Source organism: Phocoena sinus, chromosome 4 (genome assembly GCF_008692025.1).
Source record: "Phocoena sinus isolate mPhoSin1 chromosome 4, mPhoSin1.pri, whole genome shotgun sequence".
Lineage (NCBI taxonomy): Eukaryota > Metazoa > Chordata > Mammalia > Artiodactyla > Phocoenidae > Phocoena > Phocoena sinus.
Window position 1 is genome coordinate 49,292,272 of NC_045766.1, and position 19,931 is coordinate 49,312,202.

At 41.5% G+C, this 19,931-nt stretch overlaps 1 protein-coding gene across 5 annotated transcripts in view; it reads right to left on the reverse strand.

The window, feature by feature from the left end:
* Window positions 1-4,084, reverse strand: part of TNIK (TRAF2 and NCK interacting kinase) — a 414,569-nt gene extending 410,485 nt beyond the window's left edge. For 4 of the 5 annotated variants that reach the window (XM_032631527.1, XM_032631526.1, XM_032631525.1 and 1 more), the window contains exon 1: window positions 3,667-4,084. Coding sequence is in view for 1 of the 5 variants with exons in the window: in XM_032631528.1 (XP_032487419.1) it covers window positions 3,667-3,723 (57 nt within the window). In the remaining 4 variants the exon portion in view is untranslated. The remainder of the gene's footprint in view (window positions 1-3,666) is intronic. The other variant, XM_032631528.1, reaches the window with a different exon arrangement.
* Window positions 4,085-19,931: the final 15,847 nt, after the last annotated feature.

The window sequence follows — 19,931 nt, forward strand, 5'->3', positions numbered from 1 at the left end:
TGACTCAAGCCCTGCATCTGAATGAGTAGATTGTTTTCTATAGCCTATGTATGTACACACACATTTCATACACCCACATGGATAGTTTATATCCGTAAAACTATGTAGAATATAAGTATCCACATAGATTATAGAAAACATACATAGAACTCTATAAACCTTGCATGCAGAGACATCTGAATAATGTGTATGTCTAGATCAACCCCTTGAGATATGTTTAGATGGAAAAGGGTTACGGAGAGAGAGGTTACCATGCAGGACAACCATCTGTCCTAGATGATTCAGTCATTTGCCTGCAGAGGAGGAATTGAAGGGGTTGGACAAGATGAATTCCAAAGATACTTTAAAGCTCCATGGTTTAATGTTTTATGAGCTTACCTGCATGAAGCAGTTTCTCTATTTTTGATAAATAGAATTCCATGACCCTGGTGAAATAATTCCTCTCTGCCATTTTTTTTGTGCTCAGGCAGAAAATGTATTACTGATATCTGATTTAGCCACAGACAATGTGACTTAGAGCACTGAATGAGAAGTCAGGAAACCTATATCCTCTCCCCAAACCACCCTTCTCCCCTCCCCTACTCACCCCACCTCCAAGCAGGGAGAGGGCTGTGTGACCTTGGGCAATAGACTTGACCTCTCTAGGCTACAGCTTCCCAGGTTTAAATGAAAGGAGTGGCTAAGTGTTCTACAATTCTCTTCCAGCTCTAAATCTATGAAATCATTCCTCTCCCTCAAGACTTAGTTCTCCACAGCTCTAAAAATCAGGACTAATAAAACTGGATTCAGATCACCTCTTTTCTAACCATCCTCTCTTTTCTTACTTTTTAAAACCATCCAAATCTTGCATAATTTAAGTGATCAGTGCTTCCCTGGTTGCTCTGGTTTAAATTATGCATTGTTGCTATTTGGGGAAAATTTAGACTGGGTCCAGTCTGGGATCACTGGCTGAGAACAATAAGCCCCCAAAGTGAGAAAGGATAAAGGCCTCTCCAGACAGGATCTGCTTTTAATGCATTGAGCACAGAGTTTACAAAAAGGGCATTGATTGTGTAAAGAGCCACCAAAACAGCAAGGGACTGGTAAGGCTGCAGTAAATTCTCCTAGATGCCACTGACCTTGGCTGCATTTCAGGGGTCAGGCATTCCCCAGGAAGTTCTCAGCAGGCAGGCTTTCCTGAGGATTTAGGAACAAATGAGACCTCTCATCTACATGAGCCCATCTCTCTTAATCTGGGAAAAAAGAAAAAGATCATCTGCCCTCTGATTTGTGGAGATTACCTCTGTGGCCTTTGGACTCAGCTCCAGGCCTGCACAACTCACCCACCACAAGACTGGTCGCAGACCCCTGACCTCTGGGAGGCAATTGTCCTCACATCTGCACTTAAGTCCTCCTGCTAGCAGTTCCCCATCTCCTGGGCTAGCTGGAAGCTGTATCCCTCCCTCTTTCCACACCTCCTGCAGGCAGAAATACAGTGGCAAAGCACTAAAACCCAAGCCACAAAGAGCAATTTCAGTGAATTGTGCAAAGATATCTTTTCAAAATACTGATCTCCCAAGCACAGATCTCCCAGGTGTGAATCGAACTCCAGGTTGGCCGAGGAGCCCTTGTGGTTGCTCATAAGCTTGCAAGCTCTGGGTATCTCTGAAAACCTTCCCCAGGAAAAAGCCCACAAGGGACACCTCCAGACCAAGCCCAACTTACAATCGTATAAGAGCGCTATCCATTAGAGAAGCGACGTTGAGATTCCGGCTCAGGGAAATCGCAAGACTTGCCCATTGTTCAGACTCCCATCCCCCCGCCCCGTCCTCCTCCCCAGCTTTGCCACTTTTCTCTACCCTGAAGTCTGGGCCATCCATCCACCTGATTAACCCGCTGGCAGAAACTCCCAGCGCAGAAAGTAGGGCAGATGAACATACACAGTCTGTAAAGCAGGAAGCCACAGACTTGGCCAAAGCACCCACCCCGTTACCAACCTCCACCCCCAGTTGCCCAGGGGGCAGCGGGTTCTGAATGTGGCCTTTCGGCGCCAGGGAAATAGCTTACTGTAATAACGCATGAATGAGCTTTTGCTACCCAACTATCAAAAAAAGCCATTTCAAATGGCATCTCTGCTCCTTCTCAGCCCCTTGGCTGCCTCCCAGAAACCTCACCTCTGAGATGGAAGGATTAAGGAGAAGGGGAGGGGGAGTTAAAAAGAGGAGGGTAGGTCAGGAGAAAGAGGATTAACGAGACTAAAGAAAAAGTACCACTTTGACCATAAAGGTAGTTCTTTAAAATAACAGTGAAGAAGGCAATGTCAAGGCAAGTACTGAAGATTCAGGTATACAACCCCAAGATTTAGCATCTAACAATGTATTCTTCAGGAGGGCGTGGGAATTTCCAAGCTTCACCTATCCTGCCTGTCTCTGGGTTGAGAGCCACCATCAGTTCGGTCTCACCGACCCTCCCTGCCTCATGTACATACAATCGCTTTTTTAAAAAAATTTATTTTTAGTTCAAGAGAGGAAAAAGCCGTGCTAAGATTGGTAGCCCATCCTTCTCAGACCCCCGCTGCTGCTGCCACCCACACCCCTCCCCCCGTTCCAGGCAGGGAGCATCTAATTAACATCTCAAGAAAGCTCTGCCCCCTTCCCCGAAGGAGTGTGTTGGGCTTGGGGGGTGGGGAGGCGTCGAGGCTGCACTAGGATTCCTGGTATTCCGATCTCAAAACAACAGCAAAATGGATTCTATATCAGTGATGTCTTAGTCAATACAATGAAACGGCGTCTGAGGCAATTCACGTGAGGGTAAATGCAAACCAGGGGGTCTGGAGCGGGGTGGGGGTAGGTGCTTTACAAAGGACTAGCCACAGACACAGAGAAAACACACACACACACACACACACACACACACACACACACACACACACTCACACTCCCAGGAGTTCCGGTCTGATTGGGGAAAAGCAGAGAGCACATCCCTTTCACCTGCTTAAGTTCAGCCATAAAACTGAAATGTCACAGCCACAAAGTCAGAAAGCACAGGCAGGGCTGAGTTAAAACGATAAATAAAGGTGAGCGGCAGACCTGCGTTTAAGAGAGCGTTGAGAGCGAGTCGGGGCGCCGACGGCAGAAAAGGGGGGGAAGGGGAGGCAGTTGCCAGCTACAAGACCAGCATAGCAATAACTGCCCCCTTGGAGCGGCAGGTTCGGCGTCGCGGGGACAGCCAGGTTCACAATGTCATCGAGCAGGTAGCTGGAAAACGTGAGGGACCAGTGCCTTTATTCGCGCTGTTGTTATTCTTTTTGCAGAAAGGGACAGTGGGGTCTAGAGCCTTGGCACTAGACGACTGCCCGGGGCTTGTGTACATACACACGCACGCACACACACACGAGCCTTTCATTTTAGTGCTCTTACACCGGTCTACGATGAAACTGGCATAAGCTCCACGAGTTCTCAGGGGAGCTTTGGCTGCCACCAAAGGAGGACACGTACCGCACAGCCCCTGCTGTGGGTACTTAGCCAAGAGCACCTCAGCAACCCCCGAATCTAAACGAGAATCCAGGTTCCCTCGCGTCGCATTCGCCCGCCTCTGCCTACCAGCCCGAGCCCCAGTTCCACGCACCAAGCCCATTCACCCTGACCCAAAACACTGCAAAGAAATCAGAAAACATGTTCCACTCACCCTCAAAGCCGAGAGATCGATTTCATCCAGGCTGCGAGCCGGAGAGTCGCTCGCCATGTCGACTTCTTCGCGGGAGAAATGGACCAAAACCACCCCGAAGATTCCCCGTTGAAAATTCCACCTCGGTCTATTTCACTCGCGTCCTCATGCGGGTGTCGCGCCAGAGGCCCGGGGCCCAGCCTCCCCCGCCCACCCCGGCCCCACAGCGCCTGATCGCGATCCTCCGCGCGTCAGTCCGCCGGCTCCGGGAACCCAGCCTGCGCGGATCTCCGAGCCCGGAGTCGCGGTGCGTGTGGGCTGTGCGCCCTGAGCAGCTAAGGGCGCTGGGGCTGCGTGGGTGTATTTAAATGGGACATGCTTCTTTGCTTGTGCGTGGATGGCGGCTGCATTGGCTGTTATAATGAGACACATCAACTCCTCCACTCAGCTGGGGGGGTGGGGGTGGAGAACCACACAGAACTGTCTATCACCGCTTCCTGGGAGGAGTAAAGGGGGCGGGGGGGAAGAGGCGGAGGAGGCGTGGTCTCCTACTGGGGAGGGGCCGCGCTTCCTGACCCGGTCCCTCTGCACCAACGTGGATGGGGGAGGGGCGCGCACCCTTTCAGCCCAGGTTTTGCGGGCTAATCGGGCTGGATCTAAAGAGCTTTCCTGAACCGTGCCGTGCTTATCGTAGGGACAAGGGGACTTTATTTTTGTGTGTCCAATTCTTGCGCTGCAGCAAAATGGCCCTTCAGTCGCATTTTGAGGGGTTCTCGGCAGGGTTCAAATGCTCCAACGTTGAAAAAAAATCCGGAGGGCGAAAGAAAAAGAGCGACGCCCTCCCTCCCCCATTAATTATTTGTGGGGCTGGAGTAGCGCGGGCTGCTGCAACCGGTGCATATAAGGACTTGTGTGCAAGGAAGGGGGTCCGCCTCCAGCCGCGGAACGAATGGGGTAGAAGCGCACTCGCGCCGGGCGCCCAGACCCCCGCTTCGGCAATTTGCAGCTGCCGCTGGGTCGGGTCCTCCTGCGGCCCTCGGGACCCCGCCTGGCAGTTATCGAGGGCCGGTCACTCGCCGCCTCCGGGCTGGGAAGGTTTGCGAAAAGCGGGAAAGCTGGGAGCTCTGAGCTCCCTCTTGGCCTCGCCACACCCAGGACCTACCCGTACCGCAATTCCCCCACGGAAACGACCGAACTGAAACGAGGATTGTTCTCTGGGTGCAATGGCTTGAATGCTTCAGGTAATTCGGAAGGCAATACTGGATAAGGCAGCACACGCCGCCTCAGGACACTGCATCGTCCTTTCCGGCTGTGTTTCTGCTGCTGACCTACCCAGATTGATAGAGAAAGTTTGGCTGGCGGATAAGATGTAACCCAGAAGATGTACGGCGTGAGAGCGATTTCACTCCACCCATATTCTCATTTATAGGCTGTACGTTTACAGTGGTAAACCTGACATTCTGTAATCTGGAGTGTCAAGTCACCCCCCAACCTCCTCGCACAGCCCTTCCTGTCCGGCCTTGGCCACGCGAAATACATAGGATGAAACGCTAAAATTGAACTTTTCTCCCAATACAGCAGTAGCTTCGAAAGCATTATCTGCACCTCTGTTAGGATGAGAATTTTCTTCTGGCCAAGCGTCCTGAGGGTTTTTTAGTCGTGTGGTATGAATATCAGCTTCAGAACAATGCTTTTGAATGAATGAACAGAACCCAATGTAGTTAGTTCTTCAGGACTGCAGACGTTAGGGGACTTTCAAACAGCATTCGGTATGCGGTCTGCTGTTTTTGTTAATAATATTCTATTTATTTATATGCATCGTGCATCATGAAACTTGAAAATTGTTCCAACATCTCAGTGGCCATAACAGTTTAGGAGCTTTTGCCATTAAAACGTCAAACGTTTAAATGTGTCATATTCAAAACATTTGATTTGATCTCACATTTACTAATAAAATCATCCAGCTCGAGGTAGTAACTAAGCCACCAAGTAATGTCGAAATGACATAAAAACCTATCATTTCTCATCGTCCTTATTTTTCCTTTCTCTGTGCCTTTTTTACCCTTAATCTAGATGACAAGTTAATGTATTGTCTCAGTATTGAAAGAAAATAATTAAGATCAGGTATTGATATCTATGAACAGAACTATTTTTAATACTCCAAACATATGAAAAATGAGGTAAACATTTTTTTCAAGGGGAACCTTCATTTTATACCCCCAATTTTATTTGAAACATCACAAATAGGTCATTTCTTTTAGTGTTAATCAGCTGTTTAGGACATAAGGATGTCATGGTACTGGCACTAAATTCTACCCTTGGGTTTAGAATCCGATTAGAAAACCGTATATTCGGTACAGCGCTGTGTACGAAGTGGGGGAGGGCTTCCTAGGAGCCTGAGAGGATGATAAGAGAGGCAGGTGGAGGCAGGGATGCTGGTTGCAGGAAATACCATAAAAGGAGAGATTACAATAGCCAAGGTCCCTCCAGCTGGTAAGGGAAGGAGGAAACTCCGGGCAGTTTGTGCTGGAGGTGAAGTAATTGTGCTGACTGGGCTGAGGAGGAAAGCAGAGGTCAGATCAGGTAGAGCTTTGCATACCCATTTAAGGAACTTGAACTTTATTTTTTAGGTCGAGTGTATATCAAATTTCAGCCATTTCTGTAAAAACTAATGTTTTGCCATATCTGTAAACCTCCTGGACAGTTGTTATTTACTTAACATTTTTCTTTAAATCAACACTTTTCTTTTTTTCTCATATTTAACTTAAAAGGAAACATAAGTCACTACTGTGGATGGAAAGCTAGCAACACCTGCTAAAAAATAGAAGGAAATCATTACAATAAATACAATGGAAAATAAAACAGTATTGTTAAATTCTAAGTAACTACCTATCCTGAGTTTTCAATTTGTTAAAAGAGAGATTAGCAAATGCCAGAAAAGTCATTCAAAACTTGACCAAAATGAGATTTTCTTCCTGGTGTAATCTGAAGGGTTGAAAGAATTGTTATCATTTATGTGCAGTTTGAAAGCCTGCAAAACAATATGATACGCTGTTTATGTCTGTCTAAATATGTAGGTAACTATAAAAAGCATGGACATAGGAAGGATACAGAAGCATGAACTTCGGGGCAGTGAGAAGGGAAGAAGAGAAAGAGGATGGGAAAGCACAAAGGAGGCTCCAACAATGGTATCTAATTTAATTTTTTTTTTAAGATCTTAGGGCCTCCCTGGTGGCGCAGTGGTTAAGAATGCACCTGCCAATGCAGGGGACGCGGGTTCGAGCCCTGGTCTGGGAAGATCCCACATGCCGCAGAGCAACTAAGCCCGTGTACCACAACTACTGAGCCTGCGCTCTAGAGCCCGTGAGCCACAACTATTAAATCTGCACGCCACAACTACTGAAGCCCGTGGGCCTAGAGCCTGTGCTCCGCAACAAGAGCAGTCACCGCAATGAGAAGCCCGTGCACCGCAAAGAAGAGTAGCCCCTGCTCGCCACAACTAGAGAAAGCCCACGCGCAGCAAAAAAGACCCAACACAGCCAAAAATAAAATAAATTTATTTTAAAAAAGAGATCTTAAGCAAATATTGCTAAATGTTTGGAATCATTCAGTCTGGATTGTTACTAATGGGTGCTTGGGCCAAGGAAACAAGGTATCACCCCAAGGGACTACCACCAATTTCCAGGAGAAAGGAGACCACACACACACACACATGCTGAAGGTAAACTATACATACTTACATCGCCCGACCTCCACCATGCCCTGTCCTGCCCCTCTTCCTACTGCAATCAGCAAAGCAAGCACTCAGACTTAGAAGTGGTACCACAGATAGGCACGTGAGATTTCCAAACACTGAGTATACCAATCACCAATCATTCGTGGAAATCTATTACTATGAAAGACAGGCACTTATTTCTTTCTTTCTTTTTTTTTTTTGCGGTACGCGGGCCTCTCACTGTTGTGGCCTCTCCCGCCGCGGAGCACAGGCTCCAGACGCGCAGGCTCAGCAGCCATGGCTCACGGGCCCAGCCGCTCCGAGGCATGTGGGATCCTCCTGGACCAGGGCACGAACCCGTGTCCCCTGCATCGGCAGACGGACTCTCAACCACTGCGCCACCAGGGAAACCCTCTTTTTTTTTTTTTTTTTTAATTCATTTATTTTTGGCTGTGTTGGATCTTCATTGCTGCACACAGGCTTTCTCTAGTTGTGGCGAGCGAGGGCTGCTCTTCGTTGGGGTGCGTGAGCTTCTCATTGTGATGGCTTCTCTTGTTGTGAAGCATGGGCTGTAGGCTCGTGGGCTTCAGTAGTTATGGCACGTGGGCTCAGTAGTTGTGGCGCACAGGCTTAGTTGGTCCGTGACATGTGGGATCTTCCTGGACCAGGGATCGAACCTGTGTTCCCTGCATTGGCAGGCAGATTCTTAACCACTGTGCCACCAGGGAAGTCCAAGACAGAAACTGATTTCAGTCAATAAACAAATTGAAAGCTCCAAGTTATTTTTAATGGAGCAAAAATGGATTTTATTATATATATATATTTTTACCCTCAGATGTATAATACAGAATCTTACATTCATAAAACAACCAGATTATTATGAAAACAAACTAGTTAGAGGACTAATTAAGAATTTATTTATTGAAATTCTTTAATGAGTTGGACAGTAATAACTAATACTGTGCTGCAGATACTCTTATAAGCATTCATGTATTAACATATTTAATCTTTATAATCTTACAAAATAGGCAATATTATTAGAATATTCATTTTACAGATGAGTAAACCGAAAAATAGAAAGGTTAATTAACTTACTGAAGGCAGCACAGTAATAAATGGTTGAACCAGAATTTGAACTCAGGCTCTTACTCGCCATGCTATACTGACTTAGGCTGAACTGAAGGGTAAATTAGTAAGCTAGAAGATTGGGCTCAGTTTTCTCCTAGATTGCAGGAGAAAGGATAAAGCCATGAGCAAACATTTAAGTAATATGGAGAATAAGTTCAGAAATTTCAACATTTCTCTAACAAGAGAGCTAGAGAATGGATGGAAGGAAATACTCAAAGACATGAGACAAAATGTTCCAATATCTTCAGGTTAAAAGCTCTTGTTTAGTGTATAAGTAAAAAGCATCACACCTGAACACATCATGAAGGAATTTCAGAGCATCAAGGATACAAAGGAAATTCTCACCAGATCACACCTACTTTTCATCAGCAACAATGGATGCTAGTAGAAAATGGAACAAAGTATTCTAAGGGAATTGCTTTTAACTCAAAATTCTCTACCCAACTAAACTACCATTTCAGAGAGAATACAAAATAATGACATATTTTCAGATACATAAGGATTCAAATGGTTGATCATCTCTTAAATTATTATTGAAAAGTGTATTCCACCAAAGGGAAAACGGAATCAAAAAAGAAAACATGCAATACAAAAGACAATGGGAAGCAAAAGTAGCAAACTCTGTTTGTCACCCGCTCAAAGTCATTCTCATTCTTCCTTACCGGCAAAATTCTGATTTTGAGAATTTATCCTCCATGTGTTTCAAGAATATGGGCTCTCCCCAGCCCCAGAGAAAGAATGAATGTTGCCTAGTCTACACTCATCATAGTCATCTATTCTCTCTCCTAATGCTTGGTTTAGACATGGATATATCATGCAACACTAAGTAAATAAAGGGGGGTATAAGAATGGTTTTCCTCTTAAAAAACTGAAGAAAAAAAAAAGAAGGGAGCAAGAGAAGAGAGGAAGACCAGGAAAAGCCTCCTGCCTGTGGCAGCCATCCTCCAAGGTGGCTCCCGGTGAGCCTCACCTCCTCGTGTATGCTCTTGTGTAGTTCCGTCCAACATAGAATACAGAGGACTTCCAAAACTGGGTGATAAAAACTGGGTAATAAAAGGCATTTCAGCTTTTACCTTGTTTTCTTGGGTCACTTGCTCTAAGGCAGGGTTTCTCAGCCTCAGCACTATTGACATTTTGGGCCTGATAACTCATGATGTAGGGGGCTGTCATGTGCAGTGTTGGATGTTTAGAAGCATCCCTTGTCCCTACTTACCAGATGCCAATAACACTTTCCATTTGGGAAAACCAAAAATATCTCCAGACATTGCCAAATGCCCCTTAGAAAGCAAAATCACCCCCAGTTGAGAACCACTGCTCTAAGGGAAGCCAGCTACTGTGTCCTGCAGACATTCATGCAACTTGCCAGCCATGTAAGCTTCCTTGGAGTGGATCCTCCAGCACAGTCAAGCTTTCAGATGACTACCATCCCTGCTGGCCCTAACTGCAACCTCATGAGAGATCCTGAGTTAGATCCATCCAACCAAGCTGCTCCCAAATCCCTGCCTCACAGAAACCATGATAAGTAATAACTGTTATTGTTGTTATAAGCCACTTGATTTGTTGTGCAGCAGTAGATAACAACTAATAGCTGGACCTGTAGCAGCCATCTTCCTAACCATCACCAGGTTAGGATGGGCTTGAGATAAAAAGCAGACTATGAAAAGCACTTGGATCCTTAATCACATCATTGAGCCACTAAATTAATCCAGGAACAACCTCTGAACTTCTTTTTATGTGACATAAGCTTTTCTCTCTTTATTTAAGCTCTCTTTAGTTGCATATTTTGTTATGTGCGACCAAACACTTCCTGTTATGGAAAATAAAAATGAGAACTTTTAATAAGTTTTATTGCTGATTCATAAAGTAAAATGATAATCTAAAACTAAAATAATCTTATCACCATGATAGAGGGAAAGGAGAGAGAGAAAAGCATGTTAAGATTTTTGTCTTATTTGGAGATGTATATATATACTTTCTCTAAACACAGAAAAAATGTAAGTCAGTTATGCAAGATAAATATGTGTCACCATATAGGCAAATATAAATTAGACGTGTAAGTTATAAACTACTTGAATAGAAAAAAAAGGAACAAGGATAACTCGATGAATTCAAGTTAAATAAGAAAAGAAAAAATATAAACCAGAATACGTAGTGTAAAGGACATGTTTGTGGAGTGGTGGGGCCCACTCAGCATCCATTCTGCTTTTGTATCCTGCAGTAGGTAGACTAATGCCCTCCCCCTGCCAAAGATGTTCATGTTCCACTCCCCAGAACCTGTATGTTACCTTACATGGCAAGAAGGTCCTTGCATGTGTGCTTAAATTAAGGAATTTGAGATGGGGAGATTATCCCGAACTAAGCAAAGTGGGCCCAATATAATCACAGAGGTCTTTAACAGTGAAAGAGGGAGGCGGAAGAGGAATCAAAATTAGAGGAAGAGATGAAATGGAAGAAAGACACAGAGAAATGCAACATCGCTGGCTTTGAAAATGAAGGAAGGGGGCCAGAAGCCAAGGAATATGGGCAGAGGCTCTAGAAGCTGGAAAGGCAAAGAAGTGGGTTCCCCTCTAGAGCCATCAGAAAGGAATGTGGCCCTGCAGACACCATAATTTTAGCCCAGTAAGACCCCTTTTGACTTCATACCTCCAGACTGTAAGATAATAAATTTGTGCTGTTTAAAGCCACTAAGTTTGTGGTAATTTGCCACAGCTGTGATTTAAAAAAAAAAAAAAAAACTAATTCAACTTCCTGTATCCATATTTCCTTTTGAATAATTGTCTCTTTCCCCTTGGTTACAGATATTGGAGCTGTTCCTTGGGTTTTCTGCCCATTGGTATCCAAAGGGTGATAGGTGTCTGAAATCAGAACAGTAGAAGGCCCCTTCACAGAAACATGGAAGTTGAGAAGAATGGCAACAGACTGAAAATGGTTAGTGACCATTCATTCCAATTGTGGTGCCCTACCCATAAGGTGTTTTACTAGAGTCCTTTCCTCCTTCCTGTTTCTCAGAAGTTGCCTTTTTCCAATCCATTTCCAAGCGTGGTCTCTGTGCTAGTTATCTATTGCTGTGTAACAAACCACCTAAAAACTTAGTGAATAAAACAAGTTCTTCCTTTTGCTCACACATCTGTAATCTGGGCAGGGTTTGATGGGAAAGTTTCATTTGCTCCACAGAGCATCAGCTACGGCTGGAGAACCCATTTCTGAAATGGCTCACTCATGTACCTAGCAGATTTGGTCCTGGGCTATGCACTGAGGCCACCAAGGCTGGTGGCTGGAAGGTTTGGTTCCTCTCCACGTTGGTCTCTCCGTGGGCTGTTGAGGCTTCTTTATGGCATCGTGGCTGAGTTACAAGAACAAGCATCCCATGAGAACCAGACAGAAGCTCTATCACCTCGCGCCATGACTGCCTAGCATCAGCAGTCATGTGACTTCATTTCCACCATTGTCACAAATCTACGCAGATTCAAGAGGAAGACACAAACATCCCGCCTTTTGATGGGAGAAGTGTCTAAGTCACATTGTAGAAAAGCATGTAGGACAGAAGAAATTGTTGCGGTAATTTTGGAAACTAAAGCCTAGCACATCCTTCCAGTCATACAATCAATTTTCTGACCTCAGTATCTTTGCCTTTTGTTCATGTTAACCAGAGTTGGTTTATGCTGTTGCTTTCAACCAAAGAATAATGTATCAGGTGTAAACACAAACATATCACAATAAGAATAAATATTTAAATTGCCTTATTAGAATCAGAGTGTGTAAAAGCAAAGCAAAACAACACCAATAACCCAAGAATACACAAATCTGCCATAGGAAATTGATAAAATGTGACCAGGCTACAAGGCACAAGGTTTCATAATTTCCAAAAGGCAACAGTTATGGATACCACATTCTCAGAGCACATTACTAAGAGATATCAATATTCGTGTCACAGATTTATCTAAATAGATTCACAATTCTTGGACCTTCTTCGCTAGAATCACTTTTATCTCTCCGGGCAGTAAACTTACTCCTAGGAATCCAATCAGAAATTTATCATCAACTTAAACAGCTCTGCCGTAGAGAATAAAACTCCAACTTCCTATTGTCCAACTACACACCCTATCCTTTGAGCTTCCTGGTAACCTTTGCTAATATTACCACTAATTTAGCCTCACAGAAACCCCATATCTGCCCTTTGGTGGCATTCCTTCTTCTTTTCTAGTTGGTTTTCTCTCTTACCCTTTCTTCTTTCCCTTTCCATGATGGACCTCAAAGTGTTTAGGAGGCTGAAATTCCATATACTGTGTTCCATATAGTATGATCTGAGGTGAAAAGCATGGTCCCTGGAGTTGAACTGCCTGAGATCAAATCCCAAAAGAAAAAAGAAAAATAATACAGTTGTTTTATAGTTCTCATTTCTTGTTCCAGATAGATAGATAGATTTTTTTTAACCTAGTTACCTCAGAATAATAATGCCAAGTGACTATATCTTTTTTGTATTAAATGGGTTCAGAGCAATTTTCCTAATTATCTAGCACCTTTTAATCTAAAAGACAAACACAACACTTGATCTAAAATACCAGTATTACACTTTCCCCAAATACAGAAAACTATTTTTACTAAAAATTTGGCAAGCCCTTTCAAAACAGCATTTTCTGTTTTCATTTTTTGAGAAATTTCTGGCAACAAACATGTATAGAAATTTTAATGCAGCTGTAAGCTTTCAATATTTACTGTAAAAGTTTGTTTATAATTTTTTTGGAAGTGCTTGATCTTCTTAAATCTTAAAGCAGTTTTAAGCTGAATTATATTCTAGCCAAATAATGGAGTTTCCAGCTTGATTTTTCCTTAATATTTTTAGGACCTAACCTAGTGTCTTGCAACAGTTAGCATTCCATACATGTCTGGTCAATGACCAAACATACTTTAATAGAAATGATAAAAGGACATCTATTCTGACCACCAGGGCCTGTCTGGACCATGTCAAAAGCCTGTGGTATGTTGCTTCCTGCTGGCTATCTCAATTAGTTCCCACTTTTTCTACAGAACTTTTCTATAGAACTGTATCCTGTTTAATTTTAGATTCTAAGCCTCTCTTACCCCACCATACACAAAATAATTTTCAGTTTTTTAGTTCATGTCCATATATTTGAATGGTGTAGGCCCACAGGTTCGCCCGGAGCTGGGAGAGGGGAGAAGTAGCCCAGCTGGATCTTTACATGAAGTCATAAGGTAAATGTCCATAAACGTCCCTATCAGACTTTTAAAGCTGGAAGGAGCCTTTGAGATAACGAGTCCAACCCTCTCATTTTATAGATAAGGAAACCAAGGTCCAGAGACGGTATGTGACTTGCTCAATGTCACAGAGTTAACACAGGAAAAAGCTTTGGGAACTAAAGGCTTTGTGTTAAAAAAAAAAAAAAAAAAAAAGGCTGTATTTACTGTTATTGTTTTCCCTGAGATTCCAATCCACTGTTCCTTCTACTATACCATGTTGCACCCCAGATACCATCCACTTGTGCTGTGTTTTTTATCTAAAAGAAACTGTAAAGTACACAACTAATCATATTACCCTTAATGTGTGGGCTGCCTGAGATCTCCAAGCTAAAGGAGTGGGTGTGCCATGCCTGGTATTGCCTCTAGTGGGGGGAGAAGTGCCAAAAATGGAGCCCAGAAGTTTGCTCAAGTGGGTTCTTTAAGGCAGAGAAACCAGGAGACAAAACAAGGAATGAGGAATTGTTTTGGTCACTTGGCCAAAGAAGGCAGAGGCCAAACCTCTCTAGAGATTTAATAGAGATTTAATCTAATAGAGATTCTCTAATTTAAAATTTTAATTTTTTCTATTAAAATAGAAATCTCTAATTTAATAGAGATTCATGCAATTACATGGATGGCTTGTGTGGTCTATACTGGAATATGTGTTATCTCTCTTATAACACTTAAGATACTATATTGTGTTTTGTTGGTTTTCTTTTCCACCATTCAGCTGTTGAACACAAGCAACTTTTCTTGTTCAGCTCTATTTCTCTAGTACCTAGCATAATGCCTGCAATAAAGTGGTGCTTATAAGGTTAATCAGTAAATCAGTGTAAAGAAGTAGCTGATAAAGATGGACAGAACTGGCCCTTTGAATACAGAAAAATTTGGACAAGTCTTTTGAGCCCTTTAGGTGTCAGCATTTTTATATTTGTTAGATTTTACGTGACTAGTTGACTCTGAGAACAAACCAAGAGTCCTATGACTGTGTCAAAAGCTGATAATAAAAATCAGTTGTGGATCCACCTTTCGCATCTATTCACAAAGAGTATAGATTCCTTCACTTAATATATCTATTCATCAAAAACGTGTATTGAATACAGGGATCATCAAAATGGCCCCTGCTTTTATAATTTAGGCATTGTTTCTAAAACCATGGTCCATGGGCACTTGTATCAAAAAGAGAAGTAGGGCTTAATTAACATGTAGATTCCCAGAATATTGAGGGAGCAAGGCTCAGGAATCTTCACTTTTAAACAAGCACCGTCCCAGGTGATTTTTCTTCCCATTCCCAAATATTTATTGAGCATCTTTGATGGGTAAGGTCTTTGCTTAGACCAAAGGAATAATGAGTATTGATTATACCTCTGTAAGTATCTTAGTCTGTTTGGGCTGCTATAACAAAATACCATAGATTAGTTGGCTTATAAAAATGGAAATTTATTTCTGACAGTTTTAGAGTCTGGAAAGTCCAAGATCCAAGTGCTGGCAGAGTCAGGGTCTGCTTCCTCATAAAGAGCCATCTTCTCATTTGTGTCCTCAAATGGCAGAAAGGGCAAGCTAGCTTTCTGGGGTCTTGTCTATAAAAGGCACTAATCTCAATCATGAGAGCTCTGCCCTTATGACTTAATCACCTCCCAAAGATCCCATCACCTTGCAGATTAGGGTTTCAACATAGGAATCTTTGGGGCAGTAAACCCAAACATTCAGTCCATATCAACATGAGACAAAATCCAACTTCAAAATGAACATAATGAAACTTAGGCTAAATGTACAGATGTCAGAAAAGCTGAGAGGGGTGGAAGGAATTCAGGACAGACTCCAGTTTATGAAGAAAAGAAATAGTATCCTAAAGGTGGTTGGACAGAGGTTCTAGACATTTATAGATGCTGTTAGTGATCTCTCAGTGAAAATGGCCCAGAAAAGTTGCATAGAGTTCTTTACAACTTCTAGTATATACATCACCAGCTTCTACAGTCAACAGTATATCACCATAGTTACTTATCTCTCTGCCCCTCTCCCATGCTTTTTTCTTCTTTGCTAAAATATTTTAAAACAAATCTTTGACATTGTTTCATTTCACCTCTAAATATTTCAATATGTATCTCAAAAAAAAGTGGGGGGGATTTGAGTGTGGGTAGAACTTAGTGATGTGCTTCCAAAGCATAAGATATGAAAGGGGGCAACAGTAACTTTACAGCAGAGAAATTTAGCAAACAGGAAACACTGCCTTGGCCAAGTAATCAAGGTTAACATGATCAGTGATAAGTCTTATTGATAGAATGCACACCTGACAAGATATAATGAGAAAGGCACTAGTAAAATTTTAATAAAGTGTGTTGTTTAGTTAATAGTAATGTGCGGATATTCGTTCTTTAGTTGTGATAAAGGTATCAGAATAATATAAGATGTTCACAATAGGAGAAACTTGGTATGGGGTATATAGGAACTATGTACTATCTTTACAACTTTTTAGTAGATCTAAAACTATTGTAAAATTTTAAGTTTATTATAAAAAAGGGGGAGGAGTATAACAAATTGAATAACCTAGAAGAAATTGATAAATTCCTAGAAACATACAAGATTAATTCATGAAGAAGAAAATCTGAAGAGATCAATATGAGTAAGGAGATTGAGTCCCTAATCAAAAACCTCCCAACAAAGAAAAGTCCAGGGCCCAATTATTTCACTGGTGAATTCTACCAAACCTTTAAGGAAGAATTAATAGCAGTCCTTTTCAAACCCTTCCAAAAAACTGAGGGGAGAACACTCAAACTCATTTTACATCATTACTCTGATTCCAAAGCCAGATAAGGGCACCACTAGAAAAGAAAACTACAGACCAATATTCTTGACATATATAAATGCAAAAGTTCAGTTTGCTGGTATTAGCAAACCAAACTCAATGGCACATTGAAACAATCATACCATCATACCATGATCAAGTGAGATTTACCCCTGGAATGCAAAGATGGTTCAACATACCCAAATCAATAAATGTGATACACGGGACTTCCCTGGTGGCGCAGTGGATAAGACTCCACACTCCCAATGCAGGGGGCCCGGGTTAGATCCCTGTTCAGGGAACTAGATCCCACATGCATGCCGCAACTAAGGAGCCTGCATGCTGCAACTAAGGAGCTGGTGAGCTGCAACTACGGAGCCTGCCTGCCGCAACTAAGACCCGGCGCAACCAAATAAATAGTAAAAATTTTTTTAAAAATAAAAATAAAAAATAAAATAAATGTGATACACAACATTAACAAAATGAAGGATAAAAATCATATGATCATCTCAATAGATGAAGAAAAAGCACTTGACAAAATACAACATTTTTTGTGTATGTGTGTTACACAGGCCTCTCACTGTTGTGGCCTCTCCCGTCGCGGAGCACAGGCTCCGACGCGCAGGCTCAGCGGCCATGGCTCACAGGCCCAGCCGCTCCACGGCATGTGGGATCTTCCCGGACCGGGGCACGAACCCGTGTCCCCTGCATCGGCAGGCGGACTCTCAACCACTGCGCCACCAGGGAAGCCCCAACATTCTTTTATGATAAAAACTCTCAACAAATTAGGTATAGAAGGAACATACCCCAACATAATAAATGCCAAATATGGCAAGCCCACAGTTAACATCATATTCAACAGTGAATATTTGAAAACTTTTCCTCTAAGATCAGGATCAGGACAAGTGTGCCCACTCTTACCACTCCTATTCAACATAGTACAGAGCAGTTAGGCAAGAAAAAGAAATAGAAGGCATCCAAATCTAAAAAGGAAGAAGCATAATTGTCTCTGTTTGAAGATGATATAATCTTATATAGAGAAAATCCTAAGGACTCCACCAAAGAACGTGTTAGAACTAATCAACAAATTCAGTAAAATTGCAGGATACAAAAATTGTAGGATAAAAAATGAACATACAGAAATCAATTGTGTTTCTAGCACTGATACCTGAAAATATCTGAAAAAGAAATAAAATGACCCCATTTACAATAGCGTCAAAAACAAAAATACTTAGAAATAAGTTTAACCAAGGAGATGAAAGATCTGAATACTGAACACTATTGACTTTAATGAAAGAAATTGAAGAAGACACAACTAAATGGAAAGATATCCTGTGTTCATGCATCAGAAGAATTAATATTGGTAAAATGTCCATACTACTCAAAGTCATCTATAGGTTCATTGCAACCCCCGTCAAAATTCCAATGACATTTTTTATAGAAAGTGAAAATAAAATCCTAAAATTTAAATGGAACAACAAAAGACCCTGAATAGCCAAAGCAGTCTTGAGAAAGAACAAAGCTGGAGGCATCACACTTCCTGATTTCAAACTACGTTACTAAGCTTTATTAATTAAAACGGTAGGTACTCTCATAAAAACAGGCACACAGACCTATGAAACAGAATCGAGAATGGGAAAATGATAGTCTTTTCAATAAGTGATGCTGGGAAAACTGGATATCACATGCAAAAGAATGAAATTGGACCCTATCCTATACTACTCACAAAAATTAACTCAAAATGAATTAAAGACTTAAACATAGGCCTGAAATCATAAAACTCCTAGGAAAAAAATATAGAGAAAAAGCTCCTTGGCGTTGATCTTGGCAATGATTTTTGGATATAACATCATAAGCACAAGCAAAAAGAGTGAAAATAAACAAATAGGACTACATCACACTAAAAAGCTTCTGCACAGCAAAGGAAATGATCAACAAAATGAAAAGCAACTTATGGAGTGGGAGAAAATATTTGCAAAATATCTATCTGATAAGGGGTTAATATCCAAAATACTGGGTTGGCCGAAAAGTTCATTTGGGTTTTTCCATGAGATGTTATGGAATGAACGAAATTTTTGGCCAACCCAATATATAAGAAACTCACGCAACTCAATAGCAAAAAACAAAACAAAACAAAAAATAACAATGTGATTAAAGGAAATGAAATTTCTGCACTTCTGTGTTCATTGCACAATAACCAAGATACAGAAACAACCTAAGTGTCCATCTTCAGATGAATGGATAAAGAAAAATGGAGTATCATTCAGCCATAAGAAAGAAGGGAATCCTGTCTTGTGACAACATGGATGGGCCTTGAGGGCATTATGCTAAGTGAAATATGTCAGATAGAGAAAGACGAACGCTATATGATCTCACGTATGTGTGGAATCTAAAAAAGGCAAACTCACAGAAACAGAGAGTAGAATGATGGTTGCCAGGGGCTACGGGGTGAGGAAATGGGGAGATGCTGGTCAAAGGGTACAAACTTCCAGTTATAAAATGAATAAGTTCTGGGGATCTAATGTACAAAATGGTGACTATAACAATACTGTGTTATATACTTGAAAGTTGTTAATAGAGTAAATCTTAAAGGTTCTCACCACACACACACAAAAAGGTAATTTTAAGAGATGACGGAGGTTTTAACTAACCTTTTGTGGTAGTCATTTCACAATATAAACTTATGTATCAAATCATCACATTGTATACTTTAAACTTACACAATGATATATATCTATTATGTCACAATAAAGCTGGAAAATAATAAAATAGAAATTAATCAAAATAAAAAGTAAAATATGTAATTCCAATCTCTTGTGATTTTTCTCATTCTCATTTTAAATTTACAGTAACTTTTGGGAACAAACATCTGTTCCTTTCAATAAATACTTACAAAAATCTTAGTTTAAAAAAAAGGCAGGGGAAGAACAACAATGCCACTAATCACATCAGAAAGAAAACTTGTCTCAAACCAGGTCAGAGACAGACATATTTGCATAATGTAATTCATAGCCACCTTCTGCAAAAATACTTACATTCATGATAAAATTCTTAAGCACTTTTCTGATGGACTTTAATGAAATTAAAACTTGTTCTGGAAATAGTTACTGACCCATCCAGCTGGCTGCTAGTTAAAGGTCCAGTGAACTTTAGTTTTTCTTTTTAATTTGTTCTGTATTGAATATATTATCAATCTCTTCTTCTATAAAATAAGAGTGAATCATTGAATGAACTAGGTAGGACCTTTTTCCTTGAATGGTGGCAACATTTTATGGTAATAAATTGTTTGAAAATTAATTCATTAATTGAAAATTAATTAAATTATTTGAAAAGTTTTCTTGAATAGCACCTAACAAAAATAACAGTCTCTAATATCATCTAATACCCAGTCATATTTGTATGATTTTCAGATGATTCTTA